General features: G+C 40.7%; 1 protein-coding gene across 1 annotated transcript; it reads left to right on the top strand.

The window, feature by feature from the left end:
- Positions 1-914: 914 nt before the first annotated feature.
- On the top strand, positions 915-22,616 carry pllp (plasmolipin). Its single transcript, XM_061917063.1, has 4 exons — positions 915-1,363; positions 13,368-13,541; positions 16,331-16,447; positions 22,235-22,616. Exons 1-4 carry the CDS (start codon positions 1,199-1,201, stop codon positions 22,340-22,342), a joined length of 564 nt encoding a protein of 187 aa, XP_061773047.1. The 5' UTR covers positions 915-1,198; the 3' UTR covers positions 22,343-22,616.
- The last annotated feature ends 2,554 nt before the right edge of the window (positions 22,617-25,170 follow it).

Raw genomic sequence — 25,170 nt, 5'->3', positions numbered from 1 at the left:
TCTTTTTCTCCTATGTCCCCCCCTCCCATGTGGAGGGGGTCCGGTCCGATGACCATGGATGAAGTACTGGCTGTCCAGAGTCGAGACCCAGGATGGACCGCTCGCCTGTGTATCGGTTGGGGACATCTCTACGCTGCTGATCCGCCTCCCCTTGGGATGGTTTCCTGTGGACGGGACTCTCGCTGCTGTCTTGGATCCGCTTTGAACTGAACTCTCGCGGCTGTGTTGGCGCCACTATGGATTGAACTTTCACAGCATCATGTTGGACCTGCTCGACATCCATTGCTTTCGGTCCCCTAGAGGGGGGGGGGGGGGGGGGGGGGGTTGCCCACATTTGAGGTCCTCTCCAAGGTTTCTCATAGTCAGCATTGTCACTGGCGTCCCACTGGGTGTGAATTCTCCCTGCCCACTGGGTGAGTTTTCCTTGTCCTTATGTGGGTTCTTCCGAGGATGTCGTAGTTGTAATGGTTTGTACAGTCCTTTGAGACATTTGTGATTTAGGGCTATATAAATAAACATTGATTGATTGATTGAGGATGGTATTGCTGTGCAGTGGTTGGTTGGAATGATTAAAAAAATTGAAAAAATTAAAAAAAAATGTTTTAAATGACAATTGATTCTGAATCGCACAACGTGAGAATCGCGATTCAAATTTGAATCGATTTTTTCCCACACCCCTAGTATATATGTATATAAAGGTATATACAATGTAGGCGTAATATGATCAAAGTTTCTTGTTCTTGTCAAAAGTCTAGCAGCTGAATTGAAAAAGTACAATGTATCCCTCAAAGTCAATGTAACTCGTTTCTACTACACACAAATGTGAGGTGTGTACAAAAAAAAAGGTCATGAAATGTGCTTCCCTCCGGCCTGTCTTCCTCCCACTTGTCAAACATTTCAATGAGTGTCCAGGCTTTGGGGAGGAGCCAGAGGGAATAAGCAAACAGAGAAGATGTCACTGACTGTGAAAGGAAGTCCGCCTTACACGGAACACCTGACAACGGATTTGGAAGCTGTTTGAATTTTCTTTACTTTCCTCATTTTTTATGCTTACTGTTTCTTTGATGTTCTTGGACTATTGGACTTGAACTCCACGCAGGAAGTCATTACCTAACACCGCCAACTCAGCATTTATCATTGCAGCGTCATTCCACTCCTCACAGGATTACTTTTTTTTTTACATAAATACACTTCGATCATGGCAGACTTTCCATCTAAGGTTACCACGGAGACCAGCCCCCCCAACTCCCAGGGCGCTCAGCAGGGGGGCAACAGCCTGAGAGCGGGGGCAGCTAACCTTAGCAGCAAGATGGACATGTCTTTTGTCAGGAGCATCCCATCTGTGCTCATGATGGCTCAAATAGTGAGTGCCCTTTTTTTCCTACAGCTGCAAAAATGCTTCATATCAGCATCTTTGTTTTTGCTTTTAGGGTATATGCGCTTTGTCGTCCAACACCAGGTGTGTCCAAACTTCTTGCAGCCACATACTGGAAAAATAAAAAGCTGCAGAGGCCACTTAAAGGCCTACTGAAATGATATGTTCTTATTTAAAACGGGGATAGCAGGTCCATTCGATGTGTCATACTTGATCATTTCGCAATATTGCCATTTTTTTCCTGAAAGGATTTAGTAGAGAACATCGACGATAAAGTTTGCAACTTTTGGTCGCTAATAAAAAAGCCTTGCCCCTGTACCGGAAGTAGCAGACGATGTGCGTGTGACGTCACGGGTTGTGGAGCTCCTCACATCTGAACATTGTTTACAATCATGGCTACCAGCAGCGTGAGCGATTCGGACCGAGAAAGCGACGATTTCTCCATTATTTGAGCGAGGATGAAAGATTCGTGGATGAAAAAAGTGAGAGTGAAGCACTAGAAAAAAATACAATCAAAAAATAAAGGCAAGCGCAGTGGGAGCGATTCAGATGTAATTAGACACATTTACTAGGATAATTCAGGAAAATTCCTTATCTGCTTATTGTGTTATTAGTGGGATTATAAAGTCATACATGGAAGTCGGAGGAGTGTGGTGACCGCCAGTGTCTCTGATGGAAGCCATGGAGGAGCCAAGAAAGTCGCAGCTCCCTATTTGAAAGCTGCAGGAGGACGCAAGCTCCGCTCATGTCTCCGGTTTAGAGACGACTTATTACCACAATTTTCTCACCGAAACCTGCCGGTTGACATGTGGTAGAGAAACATGTTTGCTTGAACACTCTGTTCCATATTAAAGCTTCAAAACAAACAAAGAAACACCGGCTGTGTTTTGGTTGCTAAAGGCAGCTGCAATCCACAGCTTTCCACCAACAGCATTCTTCTTTGACGTCTCCATTATTAATTGAACAAATTGCAAAAGATTCAGCAAGTCAGATGTTCAAAATACTGTGTAATTATGCGATTAAAGCAAACGACTTTTAGCCGTGAGTGGTACTGGGATAAAATGTCCGCTCCAACCAATAACGTCACAAGCACGCGTCATCATACCGCGACGTTTTAGCATGATACTTCCACGGGAAATTTAAAATTGCAATTTAGTAAACTAAAGCGGCCGTATTGGCATGTGTTGCAATGTTAATATTTCATCATTGATATATAAACTATCAGACGGCGTGGTCGGTAGTAGTGGCTTTCAGTTGGCCTTTAAGTATAGAATAGAATACAATTAAGACTGAAATTTGAAGATTAAAAGCCCTGGAAATATAGATGCAATAATAATGATAAGGGCTGTCAAAAATAACATTAATTAAAAAAAAAATTGCATTAAAAGATGTAAAATCACACAATTTATTTTGAGTGCACACACTTTTTTGGGACCTCACCACGGTTGTTACTTTTAAATTGACACAGTGCTTGTACGCCTAATCAATAATTACTAATGTCAAAAAATAAAGTACAAACCCCGTTTCCATATGAGTTGGGGAATTGGGAAGTCATTTTCAACAAATATTCAGTTGAATATGCTACAAAGACAACATATTCGATGTTCAAACTGATAAATATTTTTTGGGCAAATAATCATTAACTTTAGAATTTGATGCGAACAACACGTGACAAAGAACTTGGGAAAAGTGGCAATACAAACTGATAAAGTTGAGGAATGCTCATCAAACACTTATTTGGAACATCCCACAGGTGTGCAGGCTAATTGGGAACAGGTGGGTGCCATGATTGGGTATAAAAACAGCTTCCCAAAAAATGCTCAGTCTTTCGCAAGAAAGGATGGGGCGAGGTACACCCCTTTGTCCACAACTGCGTGAGCAAATAGTCAAACTGTTTAAGAACAACGTTTCTCAAAGTGCAATTGCAAGAAATTTAGGGATTTCAACATCTACGGTCCATAATATCATCAAAAGGTTCAGAGAATCTGGAGAAATCACTCCACGTAAGCAGCATGGCCGGAAACCAACATTGAATGACCATGACCTTCGATCTCTCAAAAACCGACGTCAATATCTAAAGGATATCACCACATGGGCTCAGGAACCCTTCAGAAAACCCCTGTCACTAAATACAGTTTGTCGCTACATCTGTAAGTGCAAGATAAAGCTCTACTATGCAAAGCGATAGCCATTTACAAACAACATCCAGAAACGCCGCCGGCTTCTCTGGGCCCGAGATATTCTAAGATGGACTGATGCAAAGTGGAAAAGTGTGGACCATTTATGTTGAAATCCCTAAATTTCTTGCAATTGCACTTTGAGAAACGTTGTTCTTAAACTGTTTGACTATTTGCTCACGCAGTTGTGGACAAAGGGGTGTACCCCGCCCCATCCTTTCTTGCGAAAGACTGAGCATTTTTGGGGAAGCTGTTTTTATACCCAATCATGGCACCCACCTGTTCCCAATTAGCCTGCACACCGGTGGGATGTTCCATATAAATGTTTGATGAGCATTCCTCAACATAATCAGTATTTATTGCCACCTTTCCCAACTTCTTCGTCAGGTGTTGCTGGCATCAAATTCTAAAGTTAATGCTTATTTGCACAAAAAAAATGTTTATCAGTTTGAACATCAAATATGTTGTCTTTGTAGCATATTCAACTGAATATGGGTTGAAAATGATTTGCAAATCATTGTATTCTGTTTGTATTTACATCTAACACAATTTCCCAACTCATATGGAAACAGGGTTTCTACATTACAGACTTTTTTTTGCATACTTACTCTATGCTGTATTGTTTTTTTTTTAGGGAAATTAAAGATCTTAATAGCCGGAGCGATAGGGATAGAGGGGCGGTATATCTCGGTTGGTAGAGTGGCCGTGCCAGCAACGTGAAGGGTTCCAGGTTCAATCCCCGTCACCGCCGTTGTGTCCTTGGGCAAGACCCTTTACCCACCTGCTCCCAGTGTCACCCACACTGGTTTAAATACAACTAAGATATTGGGTTTTACGATGTAAAAGCGCTTTGAGTCACTACAAAAAAGTGCTGTATAAATATAATTCACTTCACTTCAGAGAAATCTTTATAAACTGGAAAAAGGTGGGACATCCTTGATCTTATCTGCTGCTGGAATGTTTGGCCACAAAGTGTGCGTGAAATGAGGACGCTGAATGTGAATGACATATTTCTTTTTTTACATGCATGATGTTCGGTCATGTGACCCACAGTTTGATGTTTGGTCATGTGACCCACAGTTGGACATACTGGTAATAGCCTGAAGGATTATTCCATTAAAGTTAAAGTTAAAGTTAAAGTCAAAGTACCAATGATAGTCACACACACTAGGTGTGGCGAAATTATTCTCTGCATTTGACCCATCACCCTTGATCACCACCTGGGAGGTGAGGGGAGTAGTGAGCAGCAGCGGTGGCCGCGCCACATGGGTTAGCCTACTCTATACAGTATTTACAACCTTACTAGTGTTCACTTCACAGGCACAGATGGTTCATCTACTTATTGACATTGTTTACACATTACTATGTCTGTTTCAGTCACTTTGTTATTTAGTCACCACACTAACTAAAACTTGTGTTCACATCCACAGGAACCACATGGGTTAGCCTACTCTTTACAGTATTTACAACCTTACTAGTGTTCACTTCACAGGCACAGATGGTTCATCTACTTATTGACATTGTTTACACATTACTATGTCTGTTTCAGTCACTTTGTTATTTAGTCACCACACTAATTACAACTTGTGTTCCCATCCACAGGAACCACATGGGCTAGTCTACTCTTTACAGTATTTACAACCTTACTAGTGTTCACTTAACAGGCACAGATGGTTCATCTACTTATTGACATTATTTACACATTACTATGTCTGTTTCAGTCACTATGTCATTTAGTCACCAGACTAATTACAACTTGTGTTCACATCCACAGGAACCACTTGGGCTAGCCTACTCTTTACAGTATTTACAACCTTACTAGTGTTCACTTAACAGGCACAGATGGTTCATCTACTTATTGACATTATTTACACATTACTATGTCTGTTTCAGTCACTATGTTATTTAGTCACCACAATAATTACAACTTGTCTTCACATCCACAGGAACCACATGGGTTAGCCTACTCTATACAGTATTTACAACCTTACTAGTGTTCACTTCACAGCCACAGGTGGTTCATGTGGTTATTGACATTATTTACACATTACTATGTCTGTTTCAGTCACTATGTTATTTAGTCACCACACTAATTACAACTTGTGTTCACATCCACAGGAACCACATGGGCTAGCCTACTCTTTACAGTATTTACAACCTTACTAGTGTTCACTTAGCAGGCACAGATGGTTCATCTACTTATTGACATTATTTACACATTACTATGCCTGTTTCAGTCACTATGTTATTTAGTCACCACAATAATTACAACTTGTCTTCACATCCACAGGAACCACATGGGTTAGCCTACTCTATACAGTATTTACAACCTTACTAGTGTTCACTTCACAGCCACAGGTGGTTCATGTGGTTATTGACATTATTTACACATTACTATGTCTGTTTCAGTCACTATGTTATTTAGTCACCAGACTGATTACAACTTGTGTTCACATCCACAGGAACCACATGGGTTAGCCTACTCTATACAGTATTTACACCTTACTAGTGTTCACTTCACAGCCACAGATGCTTCATCTACTTATTTACATTATTTACACATTACTATGTCTGTTTCAGTCACTATGTTATTTAGTCACCAGACTAATTACAACTTGTGTTCACATCCACATGAACCACATATACTGTATGTGTGCATATATTGTACTTATGTGTATATACTGTCCTTATATGTGTGTATACTGTACTTTTAAGTGTACATAAGGGTGTAAGGCAGTGTTTGAAGTGTAGGCTGTTAAACATTTGTCAGGCTTTATGAGCTTTATCAGTAAACCGGCCACTTTGCCAGCCGTTTGTTGCCTTTAAAGCGCGTGACATTGTCAACCTTGCTTTGGTGTGGAGGCTGCAGCTTGTGAATATTCACGTGCCAAGTAAAAGAATCGATAACTTTTCCTCGTAGCCCAGATTCGCAAATAAATCACAGCAACCTGTACAAAAAAAATGTGCCTTTAGTTTCAGTTGACTGTTCGGAATGATGCCATTATCGATACCGGTAATCATGTATATATATTATTACACAACTTTAGTATGCCTAACGTCTGTTGCTGGAGTTATTAGCTATTGTGCTCAAGCTGCATTTTTTCTATCTGTGCAAGGACAAAACTTTTTGTCTGAGGGGTGGCCTCAGCCGCAGATGTTATCTTTGTTTTAGCCCGCTAACAGCCAAGGACTTCAAGTACCTCAACGAAGATAAGATGACATCACGCAGTCAAAGCAGAAACAAGGAAATCACAAGGCCCAGCACAGTCCGTCACATATTGTGCGTATTGTACCTGCTTTGCATGATCACTCCTGATGATGCTTTGCGTGACCACTCCTTTTAGACGCGGCCTTAGTGATGTTGACTGGGGAACTCCTGAGTAAATAGAGGGAGGTGGGAGCTGAACCTTAGAGCTTAAGGCGAGACTCTGACTAAGTGTGCAGCACCATGCGTTCTCCTCATGAGTTAAATTGAACTCTGTCTATGCATGGTTCCTTGCTTCTTGTCTGATTAATAGACATCATCAGTGTTTGAACCTGGAGTAGCGGGGGGCCGGGGGCGGGGGGGGGGGGGGGGGGGCGGGGTGTGTGTGCTGGGGCCTATCTCAGCTGCATTCGGGCGGAAGGTGGCGTACACCCTGGACAAGTCGCCATCTCATCGCAGGGCCAACACAGATAGACAGACAACATTCTTGCTCACATTCACACACTTGGGACTATTTAGTGCAGGGGTGTCAAACTCAAATACAGAGTGGAACAAAATGTAAAACTGAACAAAGCCACGGGCCAAAGTAGAACAAACTAACCTTTTAATAGGGACCCAAACAAATTTTGCATTGAATATTAAAAACAAAGGCTTATATAACTTTATAATGCCATGCAAACTCGGGTTTCAAATAATGATAATAATAATTGAAAAATATCAATGGCATAGCAAATAAAATTGAAATAAAAATTGAAAGCCTCTTTTCTATTTGCAGCCTTCTGAGGTAAATATCAAAATAAACTTTTTCCACAGGCTGATAATAGATTTGAAAATAAAATAACAATAATGAATGAATCAAACATTCAAGCCTTGAAGTAGCAAGAAAAAGTGCATGAAAAAAACGTTAAATTATTGCTCAGTTTGCTACACTGATTTGCTTTAACACTGAATATGGAACAAGCAACACTTACTTAAAAGCGCAAAATCAACTTTCAAAAAACAAACCAAAAGACATCAATGGTATATTGAATACAATTTAAATAAAAAATTGAATGCCTCTTGTCTGTTTGCAGCCTTCTGAAGTAAATATCAACATTAACTTTTTCTACAAGCTAATAAATTTGAAAATAAAATAACAATGAGGTGGGCGGGGTTTGGTGGTAGCGGGGGTGTACATTGTAGCGTCCCGGAAGAGTTAGTGCTGCAACGGATTCTGGGTATTTGTTCTGTTGTGTTTATGCTGTGTTACAGTGCAATTTGTTTGTTATTCTTGTCTGGTGTGGGTTCACAGTGTGGCGCATATTTGTAACAGTGTTAAAGTTGTTTATACGGCCACCGTCAGTGTGACCTGTATGGCTGTTGACCAAGTATGTATTGCATTCACTTGTGTGTGTGTGAAAAAACATAGATATTATGTGATTGGGCCGGCACGCAAACGCAGTGCCTTTAAGGTTTATTGGCGCTCTGTATTTCTCCTTACGTCCGTGTACAACTCCGTAAAGTGGCATTTTAAAAAGTCATACATTTAACTTTTTGAAACTGATACCGATAATTTACGATATTACATTTTAAAGCATTTTCCGGCCGATAATATCGGCAGTCTGAAATTATTGGATATCTCTAGTAAAAATTACACATTTCAGACAAAAACAGTCCTATGTTTTTAGGGATTTGTTGCAAAAATGTAGGATTTGTAAGAAAAATATAATATTCGAACTGAACTCGGGGACCTGTTCGTTGTCATGGGCTGCCAATTGAATAGCAATGGTGTAGTAAAAAAAAATGTCAGCTAGCCAAATCAAATAAAAGCCCAGTTTAACACAGTTGGTACACATAAACTTTAAATTAGGCAATTATTTTGTGCAATGGTAAATTACAACAAAACACAGAAATTACAACAACAAAAAAACTTTACACACCAAGGGCTGACAATTTGTTGACACATTTTGGTATTTCATTGGACATATATGACGAAGAGATGCCTTTTTTTTTAAATTTATGTCATATCTTTTAAACTTGACCTCTAAATGCCTTAGTGGCCACGTGCGTGGACAGCACCTTTTAGGTCTTATTTCCAAAATTGTGTACACTACTGAATTGGGGTCTTATGGCCACTTCTGTGGACAATTACACTGCTATTTGATGGCGTCAGAAGAGTATAACATACAATGGAATTTGGGGAAAAAAGTGTAAACAAATGTGCATGTCACTACACATGAAGTACACGTTTGTGTACTTATGGACTAAGTACATCATATTAAAAGATGATTGTAAGTTTTTATTCTAATTAGGGTTCAACAAGCCCAAATAGCAAAGAGAAATAATTTAAAAAACATGTAAACAATCAGCTTGGGCCTTAAGAGGTTAAACCAGGCCTGGGCAATTATTTTACTCAGGGGGCCAGATTTAGATTTAAAAAAAAAGTGTGTCTGGGGTCTGGTTTATCTATTTTCAGGAACACTAATGCAAAACCTCACAGTAATTGAAAGCTAAAAACGTTATGATGGACCGCCTTAAAAAAAGCAATGGAATTTGAATTATTTTTTTTACTGAATAAGACACCCAGAATGTCCATGAAAATAAAGAATGTGGTATTTACAGTATTAACTATGAATGATAAAACACTGTATATTTACGTCATATTTTACAATCAACCGAAACGCAACCAAAATGCAACAAACATAGTGAAAAAAAACCCACCTACAATCTGAGATATCTTATTGTGACCATAGTAAGTTATTAGATGACTATAGTAACTAATTAGATGACCATAGTAACTAATTAGATGACTATAGTACATAGTATATGACGCAGATTGAAAGACTTAGTATAGTTGAAGACTTCCGGTCATTAGAAAACATGACAGCACATCATAATGGAAGCTGCACTTTCCATCTTAAAGATCTAAAACAATTATTTGGGAGGCGTGGTTAAAAGGGGAGGAGTATGTTTACAGCTACAATTTACAAAGTCAAGTATTTCATATATATATATATATATATATATATATATATATATATATATATATATGAAACACTTGACTTTCAGTCAATTCTAGCTATATATATATATTTATTTTATTATATATATATATATACATACATACATATATATATATATATATATATATATATATATACTGTATATAAAGAAAATAAACACTTGAATTTCAGTGTTCATTTATTTACACATATACACACACATAACACTCATCTACTCATTGTTGAGTTAAGGGTTGAATTGTCCATCCTTGTTCTATTCTCTGTCACTATTTTTCTAACCATATGTATGTACAGTAGATGGTAGTATTGTCCTGTTTAAGATTGTGACAACATTGCTGTTTACGGCAGACAAACTGCTCTACGGTAGACGAAAACGTGACTGCTGTTGTTGTGTGTTGTTACCGCGCTGGGAGGACGTTAATGAAACTGCCTGACAATAAACCCACAAAAGATACCAAGAACTCACCACGATCATTCTACAGTTATAACGTCATTGGGCAGGCTCGCTGTTTATATTGTGAGAAAGCGGACGTGAAAACAGGCTGTCCTCACTCAGGTCTGCATGGAACTGGAGGGGGCGTGGCCTCCAGCTCCGCCTGAATTTTGGGAGTCTCCCGGAAATTCCAGGAGGGTTAGCAAATATGCCCACCGGCCTTAATTTACCCAGGTCTGGGTTAAACCCATGTCATTATTACATTGATCATTTCACGTTTAAAATTGATCAAAAACATAATACTAAAACATAAAAGGAGCAAAAATCCAAGTGCCGCCTGGTTTTTTTATGTATCTTTTTACCAGGTTGCTGGTTGTGTTTTTGTGTGCAAAATACTTTACACAAATTCTCGGCCCTGTTTTATGCCAACGCAAGCTTTAGCCATTTACTGTACAGAGTTGGAAGGACAAGCTACGTTCAAACACAGTCCCATTGTAATGTGTTTAATTCAATCTATTACAAACCCCGTTTCCATATGAGTTGGGAAATTGTGTTAGATGTAAATATAAACGGAATACAATTATTTGCAAACCATTTTCAACCCATATTCAGTTGAATATGCTACAAAGACAACATATTTGAGGTTCAAACTCATAAACTTAATTTTTTTTTGCAGATAATAATTAACTTAGAATTTCATGGCGGCATCCATCCATCCATCTTCTTCCGCTTATCTGAGGTTGGGTCGCGGGGGCAGCAGCCTAAGCAGGGAAGCCCAGACTTCCCTCTCCCCAGCCACTTTGTCTAGCTCTTCCTGGGGGATCCCGAGGCGTTCCCAGGCCAGCCGGGAGACATAGTCTTCCCAACATGTCCTGGGTCTTCTCAGTGGCCTCCTACCGGTTGGACGTAACCTATACACCTCCCTGGTGTTTAGGTTACGTCCCACCTTCATAGCTGCAACACGTGCCAAAGTAGTTGGGAAAGGGCATGTTCACCACTGTGTTACATCACCTTTTCTTTTAACAACACTCAATAAACGTTTGGGAACTGAGGAAACTAATTGTTGAAGCTTTGAAAGTGGAATTCTTTCCCATTCTTGCTTGATGTACAGCTTAAGTTGTTCAACAATCCGGGGTCTTGTTGTCGTATTTCACGCTTCATAAGGCGCCACATATTTTCGATGGGAGACATGTCTGGACTGCAGGCGGGCCAGGAAAGTACCCGCACTCTTTTACTACGAAGCCACACTGTTGTAACACGTGGCTTGGAATTGTTATACTGAAATAAGCAGGGGCATCCATGATAACGTTGCTTGGATGACAACATATGTTGCTCCAAAACCTGTATGGACCTTTCAGCATTAAAGGTGCCTTCAAAGATGTGTAGGTTACCCATGCCTTGGGCACTAATACACCCCCATACCATCGCAGATGCTGGCTTTTCAACTTTGCGCCTATAACAATCCGAATGGTTATTTTCCTCTTTGTTCTGGAGGACACCACGTCCTCTCTTTCCAAATATAATTTGAAATGTGGACTCATCAGACCACAGAACACGTTTCCACTTTGCATCAGTCCATCTTAGATGATCTCGGGCTCAGCCAAGCCTGTGGCGTTTCAGGATATTGTTGACAAATGGGTTTAGCTGCGCATAGCAGAGTTTTAACTTGCACTTACAGATGTAGCGACCAACTGTAGTTACTGGCAGTGGTTTTATGAAGTGTTCCTGAGCCCATGTGGTGATATCCTTTACACACAGATGTCGGTTTTTGATGCAGTACCGCCTGAGGGATCAAAGGTCCGTAATATCATCGCTTACGTGCAGTGATTTCTCTGAAACTTTTGATGATTTTATTAAAATCCCTAAATTCCTTGCAATAGCTCGTTGAGAAATGCTATTCTAAAACTGTTCGACAATTTGCTTACAAAGTGGTGACCCTCGCCCCATCCTTGTTTGAGAAATTACTTAGCATTTCATGGAAGTTGCTTTTATACCCAATCATGGCACCCACCTGTTCCCAATTAGCCTGCACAACTGTGGGACGTTCCAAATAAGTGTTTGATGAGCATTGTACCTCACAAGTGCAGGCTCAAACATGGCCTGAAAAGTAACCTAAAATGAACTCAAATGTAAAATGGTTCACTCTTCAGCACAGGTTCTAAACTCGAGACCCGGGGGCCAAACCCCCACATCATTCTATGTGGCCAGCAAAAGCCTGGAAAAAATGGGTTTCAATAAAATACTTTCTTTAATATTTTTATTTTTTTTGCAAAATGCATTTGTTTTTTCAATTTTGAAAGAAAAAATGCATATTTAAACTTTCATATTCTCTGATCATGCCAATTATATTATTGTATACTGTATTGCAAAACTATTTTTGTGAAATAAAAAATAGTTAAATATCTGTTCGTCACCTATATTCATGAATTTAAAACAAGTTATATATAAAAAAAAGACTGTGGTTTTTACAGCATTTTTCTCTAAATGTACACAGATGTCGGTTTTTGATGCAGTACCGCCTGAGGGATCAAAGGTCCGTAATATCATCGTTTACGTGCAGTGATTTCTCTGAACCTTTTGATGATTTTACGGACCGTAGATGGTAAAATCCCTTAATTCCTTGCAATAGCTCGTTGAGAAATGTTGTTCTAAAACTGTTCGACAATTTGCTTACAAAGTGGTGACCCTCACCTCATCCTTGTTTGTGAATTACTTAGCATTTCATGGAAGGTGCTTTTATACCCAATCATGGCACCCACCTGTTCCCAATTAGCCTGCACACCTGTGGGATGTTCCAAATAAGTGTTTGATGAGCATTCTTCAACTTTATCAGTATTTATTGCCACCTTTCCCAACTTCTTTGTCACGTGTTGCTGGCATCAAATTCTAAAGTTAATGATTATTTGCAAGAAAAGAAAAAGTTTATCAATTTGAACATCAAATATGTTGTCTTTGTAGCATATTCAACTGAATATGGGTTGAAAAGGATTTGCAAATCATTGTATTCCGTTTATATTTACATCTAACACAATTTCCCAACTCATATGGAAACGGGGTTTGTAGTTGCAGTCCAAATGTACAAAATGTTGGGGAAAGACTGACATGGATGTATTGATTGTTGTGTAATAGTTTGCCCAGTGTTTATGATGTGTGTGTCCATCTCTTACCCATCTAGTGTTTGGGCTTGCTCCACTGGGCGCTGATTGCCGCCTCTCCTTACATGTGGGCGCCGGCCAATGGCTGGGTGCTGTTTGTGGCCGTCACCTTCTGGCTTCTCACCACCGTCCTGTTCTTCATGATCCTCTTCCGTGTCCAGACGAGACTTTCCGCAGTGCCGTGGCCCCTCACGGTAAGGTTGATAGACAAAATGGACTTAGAGCACGGCACCGTTGAAGTGGTAGACGGATACAATGTTCTACTTACCTCCACCAGTGGAATTAAATCCCATTGGAAGGAACTTGCCTTTATTCTCGTAAACATAGTTTCTTCTGTAAATCAGAAAACGTCAAAAATACATCTCCTACAGTAGATAAGGCTTTATATTACATGTTTTATGGTCTATTCCAGGGGTCACCAACGCGGTGCCCGCGGGCACCAGGTCGCCCGTAAGGACCAGATGAGTCGCCCGCTGGCCTGTTCTAAAAATAGCTCAAATAGCAGAACTTACCAGTGAGCTGCCGCTATTTTTTAAATTTTATTTATTTACTAGCAAGCTGGTCTCATTTTGCTGGACATTTTTAATTCTAAGAGAGACAAAACTCAAATAGAATTTGAAAAATCGAGAAAATATTTTAAAGACTTGGTCATCACTAAATTCATTTATTTTTCTACTTTGCTTCTTTTAACTTTCAGAAAGACAATTTTCGAGAAAAAATACAACCTTAAAAATTAGGATTTTAAAACACATATACCTTTTTACCTTATAAATTCCTTCCTCTTCTTTCCTGACAATTTAAATAAATGTTCAAGTAAATATTTTTTTTATAGTAAAGAATAATAAATACATTTTAATTTAATTTTTCATTTTAATTTCTTTTTTTTGGACGAAGAATATTTGTGAAATATTTCTTCAAATTTATGATTAAAATTCAAAAAAAATATTCTGGCAAATCTAGAAAATCTTTAGAATCAAATTTAAATCTTATTTCAAAGTCTTTTGAATTTCTTTTAAGATTTTTGTTCTGGAAAAATCTAGAAGAAATAATGATTTGTCTTTGTTAGAAATATAGCTTGGTCCAATTTGTTATATATTCTAACAAAGTGCAGATTTTATTTTAACCTATTTAAAACATGTCATCAAAATTCTAAAATTAATGTTAATCAGGAAAAATTACTAATGATGTTCCATAAATTTTTTTTCAAAAAGATTTGAATTAGCTAGTTTTTCTCTTCTTTTTTTAGGGTGAATTTTGAATTTTAAAGAGTCGAAATTGAAGATAAACTATGTTTCAAAATTAAATTTTTTATTTTTTTCCTGTTTTCTCGTCTTTTAAACAGTTCAATTAAGTGTTTTTTTCAACATTTATTCTCTACAAGAAACCTTCCGTAAAAGGAAAAAAAATGTATGACGGAATGACAGACAGAAATACCCTTTTTTTAAAAAAAAAAAAAAATATATATATATATATATATATATATATGTATATATATATATATATATTAAAGGTAAATTGAGCAAATTGGCTATTTCTGGCAATTTATTTAAGTGTGTATCAAACTGGTAGCCCTTCGTCGCATTAATCAGTACCCAAGAAGTAGCTCTTGGTTTCAAAAAAGTTAGTGACCCCTGATCTATTCCTTATTAATGTACCTCACAAGTGCAGGCTCAAACATGGCCTGAAAAGTAACCTAAAAGGAACTCAAATGTAAAATGGTTCACTCTTCAGCACAGGTTCTAAACTCGAGACCCGGGGGCCAGACCCCCACATCATTCTATGTGGCCAGCAAAAGCCTGGAAAAAATGGGTTTCAATAAAATACTTTCTTTAATATTTTTATTTTTTTACTAAATGCATTTGTGTTTTCAATTTTGACAGAAAAAATGCATATTTAAACTTTCATATACTCTGATCATGCCAATTATATTATTGTATACTGTATTGCAAAACTATTTTTGTGAAATAAAAAATAATTAAATATCTGTTTGTCACCTTTATTCATGATTTTAAAACAAGTTATATATAAAAAAAATTACTGTGGTTTTTACAGCAGTTTTCGCTAAATGAAAAATGTTTTCCTTTTTATATTATAATAAACTGTGGTGACCTGCGATGAGGTGGCGACTTGTCCAGGGTGTACCCCGCCTTCCGCCCGATTGTAGCTGAGATAGGCGCCAGCACCCCCCGCGACCCCGAAAGGGAATAAGCGGTAGGAAATGGATGGATGGATGGAAACTGTGGTGACGTTTTGGCCTTTACAGTAATACACCCCTCGCTTGTCGTCTGCCTCTGGCTCTCTTCCTCTCTCGCCTCGCGTCAGCTTCCCTCTGGCTTCTTCTCATCTCTCCGCCTCTCTCCAGCCCCCGCCTGCTTGATTGTCCCCAGGTGCACGACTCACGCACCTGATCTTGATTGTGGCGTCGCTCTCGGCACGCCCTGCCTCGCCGCTTGCGGTCCCCGCCTCCTCACCGCCATTTTGGGCTGGGCTACGGTGTGCCCTGCCTCTCTGTCGGACTGCGGGCCACGCCTCCTCACCGCCATCTTGGGCTGGGCTACGGTGTGCCCTGCATCGCTGTCGGACTGCCGGCTTTTTTTGATTGATTAATTGATACTTTTATTAGTAGATTGCACAGTACAGTACATATTCCGTACAGTTGAACACTAAATGGTAACGGCCGAATAAGTTTTTCAACTTGTTTAAGTCGGGGTCCACGCTCATCAATTCATGGTAAATGAATTGCTCCGCCTCTCCACAAAAACATACTTGAAGTTGGGATATTGAGTAACACAAAAAATAATTTAAATGATTATATTTCACGGCTAATTTTAGTTTGTACTTATGTAAGTGTCCGGCTCCATGTGCAGGACACTTGGGTCCGTAAGAAAGGATGAGGGTATTTTACAAATAATTGTAAGGTGCTTTTCTACATTTTGATTTCCTGAGGACTGAAATGTCTGACAATGTACGTCTCCTCCACCAGGTGATGGTGTACCATGGAGTTGCAACGCTCCTCTACCTGACTGCCTTCCTGGCCAACGCCGCGTCCGTTCAGCCCTTCTATTACAGCTACTTTTTTGGACATATGGCCGCCGCTGCTGTGAGTGTGACACCTGACACCTGCGCGCACAAGAGCCGACAAATGGACACAAGTATTGGGACTCACATCGTATTCAATTAATTAGTCAACCGGGTGGGTGGTCACCACCAGGGGTTCTTAAAGGCCTACTGAAACCCACTACTACCGACCACGCAGTCTGATAGTTTATATATCAATGATGAAATATTAACATTGCAACACATGCCAATACGGCCTTTTTAGTTTACTAAATTGCAATTTTGAATTTCGCGCGGCAGTATCATGCTAAAATGTCGTGGTATGATGACACGTGCGCGTGACGTCACGCACTGTAGAGGACATTTGTTCCAGCACCGTTCACAACTATAAGTTATCTCTTTTCATCGCATAATTCCACAGTATTCTGGACATATGTGTTGCTGAATCTTTTGCAATTTGTTCAATGAATAATGGAGACGTCAAAGAAGAAAGCTGTAGGTGGGAAGCGGCGTATTGCGGCCACCTTTAGCAGCGCAAACACAGCCGGTGTTTCATTGTTTACATTCCCGAAAGATGACGGTGAAGCTTAACGATGGAACAGAGCGATCAAGCGAACACGGTTGAATTGGACCACTCACACAAAGTACAGTGTACTATGCAGCGATCATTTCGAAAGATCGTGTTTCGAAGAGGGTCCCATGCGAAGGGCAGAGATGGGCATCGCCACCACCCGTCGACTGGTGCTGAAAAAAGGTGCGGGGCTGACCTTCAGTTTGCACAGGTACGACCATATAATCACACTAAAACACTAGTAACACAATAAGCAGATAAGGGATTTTCCAGAATTATCCCAGTAAATTTGTCTAATAACATCTGAATCGCTCCCACTGTATAGTCTTTTTTTTTTTCCTAGTCCTTCACTCTCACTTTCCTCATCCACGAATCTTTCATCCTCGCTCAAATTAATAGGAAAATCGTCATTTTCTCGGTCCGAATGGCTCTCACTGCTGGTGGCCATGATTGTAAATAATGTTCAGATGTGAGGAGCTCCACAACCCGTGACGTCACACGCACATCGTCTGCTACTTTCGGTACAGGCAAGGCTTTTTTATTAGCGACCAAATGTTGCAAACTTTATCGTCGATGTTCTCTACTAAATACTTTCAGCAAAAATATGACAAAATCGCGAAATGATCAAGTATGACACATAGAATGGACCTGCTATCCCCATTTAAATAAAAAAATCTCATTTCTGTAGGGCTTTAACCTTTTTTGACCACATGGCCCATGCAACTTTTACCACTTAGTCCGGGGGTCGGCATCCCGCGGCTCTCGAGCCCCATTCGGCTCCGTAGCGCCCCCCTAGTGGCTCTAAGGAGCTTTTTCAAAAATATATAAAAAATTTAAAAAATGAGGGGAAAAATATATATTTTTTGTTTTAATATAGTTTCTTTAGGGGGATAAACATGACGCAAACCTCCCTAATTGTTATAAAGCACACTGTTTACATTAAACATGCTTCACTGATTCTAGTATTTGGCGAGTGACGTTTTGTCCTACTAATTTCGGCGGTCCGTGAACTCACCGTAGTTTGTTTACATCAGGGGTCGGCAACCTAAAATGTTGAAAGAGCCATATTGGACCAAAAATACGAAAACAAATCTGTCTGGAGCCGCAAAACAAATTTAAAAGCCATATTACATACAGATAATGTGTCATGAGATATAAATTGAATTAAAAGGACTTAAAGGAAACTAAATGAGCTCAAATATAGCTACAAATGAGGCATAATGATGCAATGTGTAAATCTAGCTAGCCTAAATATCATGTTAGCATTGATTAGCTTGCAGTCATGCAGTGTCCAAATATGTCTGATTAGCAGTCCACATAAGTCAATAACATCAACAAAACTCACCTTTGTGCATTCACGCACAACACTGAAGGTTTGGTGGACAAAATGAGACTGAAAAAGAAGTGGCAAAAAACACGTCTTAGAAAGTCGGAGGAAGTTATACATGTAAACGATCCATGGTGAGTTCAAAGACCGTCAAAATTAGTAGGACAAAATGGCAGTCGCCAAATACTCGAATCAATGAAGCATATTTAATACAAACAGTGTGCTTCAAAACAATTAGGGAGGTTTGTGTCATGTTTGTCCTCCTACAGAAAATATATATATTAAAACAAAAAATATATGTCTTCCCTTCATCTTTTTCCATTTTTTATATATTTTTGAAAAAGCTCCAGAGAGCCACTAGGGTGGCGCTAAAGAGCCGCATGCGGCTCCAGAGCCGCGGGTTGCCGATCCCCGGTTTACATGTATAACTTTCTCCAACTTTCTAAGACGTGTTTTATGCCACTTCTTTTTCCGTCTCATTTCGTCAGACAAACTTTAATGTTGCGCGTGAATGCACAAAGGTGAGTTTTGTGGATGTTATTGACTTGTGTGGAGTGCTAATCGGGCATATTTGGTCACTGCATGACTGCAAGCTAATCAATGCTAACATACTATTTAGGCTAGCTAGATGTATATATTGCATTATCATACCTCATTTTAGGTCATTTAGCTTCCTTTAAGTCATCTTCATTCAATTTATATCTCATGACACACTATGTATGTAATATGTTTTTTCATTTTTTTGCAGCTCCAGACAGATTTGTTTTGTATTTTTGGTCCAATATGGCTCTTCCAACATTTTGGTTTGCCGACATCTGACTTAGTCCTTTTACTCCTGACTTTGAACATATTCAATTATCTACTGCAGTTAAACCTAATCAAAATGATATAAAAGCATATTTGAGTTACAAAGATCATAACTCAGCACATACAACATGCCGAACAAGGCTCAGGTCTGACTGCTTATAAAAATAAATAGTAATAAAATATTCATCCATCCATCTTCTTCCTCTTATCCGAGGTCGGGTCGCGGTGGCAGCAGCCTAAGCAGGGAAGCCCGGGACTTCCTTCTCCCCAGCCACTTCGTCCAGCTCCTCCCGGGGGGATTCCTGGGGGACTCCCGAGGCGTTCCCAAGTCTTAGTCTTAGTCTTCCCAACGTGTCCTGGGTCTTCCCTGTGTGTGGGGGGGGGGGGGGGGGGGGGGGGGGGGGGGGGTGTATCTACAGCTAGAAATTACCAAGCCAAGTATTTCATATATATATATATATATATATATATATATATATATACATAAGAAACACTTGACTTTCAGTGAATTGTAGCTATAGATATAGTATACCTTTATTATATAAATACCTTTATTATATATATATATATATACCTTTATTATATATATATATATATATATATATACATAATAAATACTTGAATTTCAGTGTTCATTTATCTACACATATACACACACATAATACTCATCTAATCATTGTTGAGTTAAGGGTTGAAATGTCCATCCTTGTTCTATTTTCTGTCACTGTTTTTCTAACCATGCTGAACACCCTCTCTGATGATGCATTGCTGTGTGGCACGCACAAAAGTGCTTTCATCAAATGCACTACAGTATGGAATCTTCCATGTCTCCCTAGCTTGGCCCAAAACGTACAGTAGATGGCAGTATTGTCCTGTTTAAGAGTGTCACAACATTGCTGTTTACGGCAGACGAACTGCTTTACGGTAGCCGAACATGTGACTGCTGTTGTTGTGTGTTATTACCGCGCAGGGAGGACATTAATGAAACTGCCTAACAATAAACCCACATAAGAAACAAAGAACTCGCCCTCGGTCATTCTACAGTTATAACGTCATTGGGCAGACATGCCGTTTATATTGTAGGAAAGCGGACGTGAAAACAGGCAGTCAACACGTCATTCAGGTCTGCATGGAGCTGGGAGGGGCGTGGCCTCCAGCTCCGCCTGAATTTCGGGAGATTTTCGGGAGAAAATTTGTCCCAGGAGGTTTTTGGGAAAGGCGCTGAATTTTGGGAGTCTACCAGAAAATCCGGGAGGGTTGGCAAGTATGTCTGACGCTCACTCGTTTACACACGAGACGCATTTACGTGTTTCAGCGCTCCAAGTTTGTTGTTTCTTCCCACAAAGTGCCTTGGAAACATTGTCTTTTTACTATTCAGTCCTACGTGTCTGTGTCCGTGACATAAACAAGTTGACAGAATAGTAAAAAGACAATGTTTCCAAGGCACTTTGTGGGAAGGAACAACAAACTTTGAGCGCTGAAACACGTAGATGCGTCACGTGTGTAAACGAGTAAGCGTAAGACTTTGGCACGGAGACTACCGGAAACTAGGAGGGAGCAACTCCCCTTCAAAATAAAGGTCCCTTCTCCATCCATCTATCCATCCATTTTCTACCGCTCAGTCATTTTGGGGACGCGGGGGGCGCTAGTGCCTATCTCAGCTGCATTCGGTGGGAAGGCGGCGTACCTCCTGGACAAGTCGCTACCTCATCACAGGGCCAACACAGACAGACAGACAACATTCACACTCACATTCACACATTAGGGCCAATTTAGTGTTGCCAATCAACCTATCCCCAGGTGCATGTCTTTGGAAGTGGGAGGAAGCCGGAATACCTGGAGGGAACCCACGCAGTCACGGAGAGAACATGCAAATTCCACAAAGAAAGATCCCGAGCCCGGGATTGAACCCAGGACTCTTCCAGGCTACATTATACACCTGGCTACCACCCCTCCGTGCGTCGATTGAGGTGGGCAGGGTTGTGGCGGCGGGTGGGCAGGGTTGTGGCGGCGGGGGTGGAAATTGTAGCCCGTAAGAGTCAGGGATACATGGGATTCTGGGTATTTTTATGTTGTGTTTATGTTGTTATAGTGCGGATGTTTTCCAGAAATGTGTTTGTCATTCTTGTTTGGTGTGGGTTCACAGTGTGGTGCATATTAGTAACAGTGTTAAAGTTGTTTGTATCACAACCCTCAGTGTGACCTGTATGGCTGTTGAACAAGTATGCCTTGCAGTAGCGTATGCGTTCAGACACAGGTCGCATCCAAAATGTGACCGGCCGGCACGCAGATAGCATGGTGAAAATCCTGGTGTGATGACGTGTAGAAAGAGTGTTAGAGGCATTGTCATCACGGCACGACCTCAAACTTAATGTCAGGGTGAAAATCGAAAAATGTATACCCGGGAGATTTCTGATGGACACAAAAAATTTGGGAATCTACCAGACTTCTCCGGGCGGTCGGCAAGTATGCGGCTGAGCCACATCAGAGTGGTCAAAGAGCTGCGGTTTGCCGACCCCTGAATTAGAGGGAACATTGCTCAGGACCTTTGTATTGTGAGGCCGACGCACTAACCCCTCTTCCACCGTGCTGCCAGGTCCCTTCTCATTACCTGATAATGTTCCGTCACATGTGTTCATTCATAGTTTTGATGCCTTCAGTGACAATCTACAAAGGTAAATAGTCATAAGAATAAAGAAAACTCATTGAATGAGTAGAAGGTACTTTTGTCCTGTACTGTAAGTTCATTTCTATTTCCATGATTTTCTAGGGAGAAAAGGGTCATCACTCACCAGCGTGGTGAGATATTGACCAAACATGGGGGACAAAGAGAGACAGGTTTAGATTAAAAAGGAATGTGGGATGGATTGCTGCTCAAATATAGTCAAGGTGAGGAAAAACAAGCAGCAAGCCGTTTTACAGTTTGAGGCTAAAGTCCGAGAAGTCACACACAAACACAGCCTTGGTGGCTTTTACTATCACATTCTTATCAGCCACGTGTTTCAAGTTAAAGGCCCATTATTGTCACGTTAAACTTCACCATCCTCCGTATTGTTTCGTGGGCGCCTTAACAACTCAAGTCATCTCACCGCTCACTCCCGTCTCCTCTTTTTCTGCCCGTCTAGTTTTTCGCCGCCGTCGTGACGGTGGCATACGGCGGCAGTGCTTTCTTCTCCTACTTGGACTGGAAGGGAGACGGAGGAAACGCCGCCACCAGCACGGTGCCCACCTAGGACCGCAACAAAGCCTCGCAAGAAAAAGGAAGAAAAAAAAAGCACAGTTTTATTACTGGAAAAAGTCTTGTGTTTATATGAGGTAATCAAAGAGTCATGTGATGATCAATCATGCTCCACCTGGATGACACTCCCTTGGACACACCATCATACATTATAACTGTAACACACTGGAATGTACTGTTTGCTTTCTGTCCAACGATGAATGTAGAAGTAATATGTGATGTACCGAAACCACTTAGATGGCGTTGTCATAAATGCAATATCGACAATGCATGGGATTATTACTTGTAATAAATGGAAAGTGACATTTTGTATGTAAACTATATTGCCCAATACAGTCTTGTCTAACAAAGCTAGAATGTTTGTGCAACGAGTGCTTAGCGTTTCTAACCCGGTCAATGACACATCGACAAATACATACCGTATTTTCAGAGTATAAGTCGCTCCAGAGTATTAGTCGCACCAGCCAAAAATGCATAATAAAGAAGGAAAAAAAACATATATAAGTCGCACTGGAGCATAAGTCGCATTTTTGGGGAAATGTATTTGATGAAACCCAACACCAAGAGTCATACTTGCCAACCCTGCCGGATTTTCCGGGAGACTCCCGAAATTCAGCGCCTCTCCCGAAAACCTCCCGGACAAATTTTCTCCTGAAAATTTCCTGAAATTCAGGCGGAGCTGGAGGCCACGCCCCCTCCAGCTCCATGCAGAACTGAATGACATGTCGACAGCCTGTTTTCACGCCCGCTTTCCCACAATACAAACAGCCTTGGACACATTGTCTTTTTACTATTCTGTCAACTTGTTTATGTCACGGACACAGACACGTAGGACTGAATAGTAAAAAGACAATGTTTCCAAGGCACTTCGTGGGAAGAAACAGGAGTGCTGAAACACGTAAATGCGTCTCGTGTGTAAACGAGTAAGCGTCAGACATACTTGCCAACCCTCCCGGATTTTCCGGTAGACTCCTGAAATTCAGTGCCTCTCCCGAAAACCTCCTGGGACAAATTTTCTCCCGAAAATCTCCCGAAATTAAGGGGGAGCTGGAGGCCACGTCCCCTCCAGCTCAATGCGGAACTGAGTGACGTGTCGACAACCTGTTTTCACGCCCGCTTTCCCACAATATAAAGAGCGTGCCTGCCCAATGGCGTTATAACTGTAGAAGGATCGAGGGCGAGTTCTTGGTTTCTTATGTGGGTTTATTGTTAGGCAGTTTTATTAATGTCCTCCCAGCGCGGTAACAACACACAACAACAGCAGTCGTGTTTTCGGCTACCGTAAAGCAGTTCGTCTGCCGTAAACAGCAATGTTGTGACACTCTTAAACAGGACAATACTGCCATCTACTATACATGCATATGTGACAATAACATCTACGGCTTTTAGAGAGTGCAGAAGAACGAGGAACATACAGCCATGGCGACGCCAACGACGAGTAAAATGAGGAAATACGCTTGTAAGTTCCGAGCCCCAGCTGCGATTGGACCTGGATAGCCTTCAGGAATAAGTAGTGGACTACCAATTGCTTGGCAGTGAAGATCTTCCTCAGGAAGCAAAGACTGACCGGTTTTGGGCCAGGCTAGGGAGAGATGGAAGATTCCAGACTCTAGTGCATTTGATGAAAGCACTTGTGTGCATCATCAGAGAGGGTGTTCAGCATGGTTAGAATAATAGTGACAGAGAATAGAACAAGGATGGACAATTCAACGCTTAACTAAACAATGAGTAAAAAAGTGTTGTGTGTGTATATGTAAAAATAAATGAACACTGAAATTCAAGTATTGCTCTTATTTATATAATATATATATTGACTTGGTGAATTCTAGCTATATACTCCTCCACTTTCACCACGCCCCGCCCCAACCACGTCCCCGTTGCACCCCACCCCCAACCTCCCGAAATCGGAAGTCTCAAGGTTGGCAAGTATGCTCCAACGTGTCCTAGGTCCAGATCAATGAAGTCATCTTCTTTAATTGGTCTTTCACAGTATCAAATGCTTTGCGCTTCCCGAGCACTGCTGCTGAGTATTTGTTGAAAAGATCCACAGTCCAGTGTCCGCGGGCTGGTCCAGGTCTACTCCAAGACTGCGGGCTACATTCATGACTTGTTGCTTTTCACTGAAGTTAAAGGCCTACTGAAATGAGATTTTCTTATTTAAACGGGGATAGCAGGTTCATTCTATGTGTCATACTTGATCATTTTGCGATATTGCCATATTTTTGCTGAAAGGATTTAGTAGAGAACATCAAGGATAAGGTTCGCAACTTTTGGTCGCAAATAAAAAAGCCTTGCCTGTACCGGAAGTAGCAGACGATGTGCGCGTGACGTCACGGGTTGTGGAGCTCCTCACATCTGAACATTATTTACAATCATAGCCACCAGCAGCAAGAGCGATTCGGACCGAGAAAGCGACGATTTCCCAATTAATTTGAGCGAGGATGAAAGATTCGTGGATGAGGAAAGTGAGAGTGAAGGACTAGGAAAAAAAAAGGAAAAAAAGACTATACAGTGGGAGCGATTCAGATGTTATTAGACAAATTTACTAGGATAATTCTGGAAAATCCCCTTTCTGCTTATTGTGTTACTAGTGTTTTAGTGAGATTATATGGTCGTACCTGTACAACCTGAAGGTCAGCCCCGCACCTTTCTTCAGCACCATCGACGGGTGGTGGCGATGCCCATCTCTGCCCTTCGCAAGGGACACTCTTCGAAACACGATCTTTCGAAATGATCGCTGCATAGTAAACTGTACTTTGTGTGTGTGATCCAATCCAACCGTGTTCGCTTGACTGCTCTGTTCCATAGTAAAGCTTCACCGTC

Source organism: Nerophis ophidion, linkage group LG12 (assembly GCF_033978795.1).
Source record: "Nerophis ophidion isolate RoL-2023_Sa linkage group LG12, RoL_Noph_v1.0, whole genome shotgun sequence".
Classification (NCBI taxonomy): domain Eukaryota; kingdom Metazoa; phylum Chordata; class Actinopteri; order Syngnathiformes; family Syngnathidae; genus Nerophis; species Nerophis ophidion.
Note: the sequence above shows the minus strand (reverse complement) of the source record. Positions and strands in the feature narration are given on the sequence as shown.

Excerpts from the sequence above, each read along its gene's own strand:
- pllp (XM_061917063.1), top strand. The coding sequence starts at position 1,199 with ATGGCAGACTTTCCATCTAAGGTTACCACGGAGACCAGCCCCCCCAAC. Across the intron at positions 1,364-13,367 it reads TGCTCATGATGGCTCAAATA|TGTTTGGGCTTGCTCCACTG; the intron begins GTGAGTGCCCTT and ends TTACCCATCTAG. Across the intron at positions 13,542-16,330 it reads CAGTGCCGTGGCCCCTCACG|GTGATGGTGTACCATGGAGT; the intron begins GTAAGGTTGATA and ends CTCCTCCACCAG.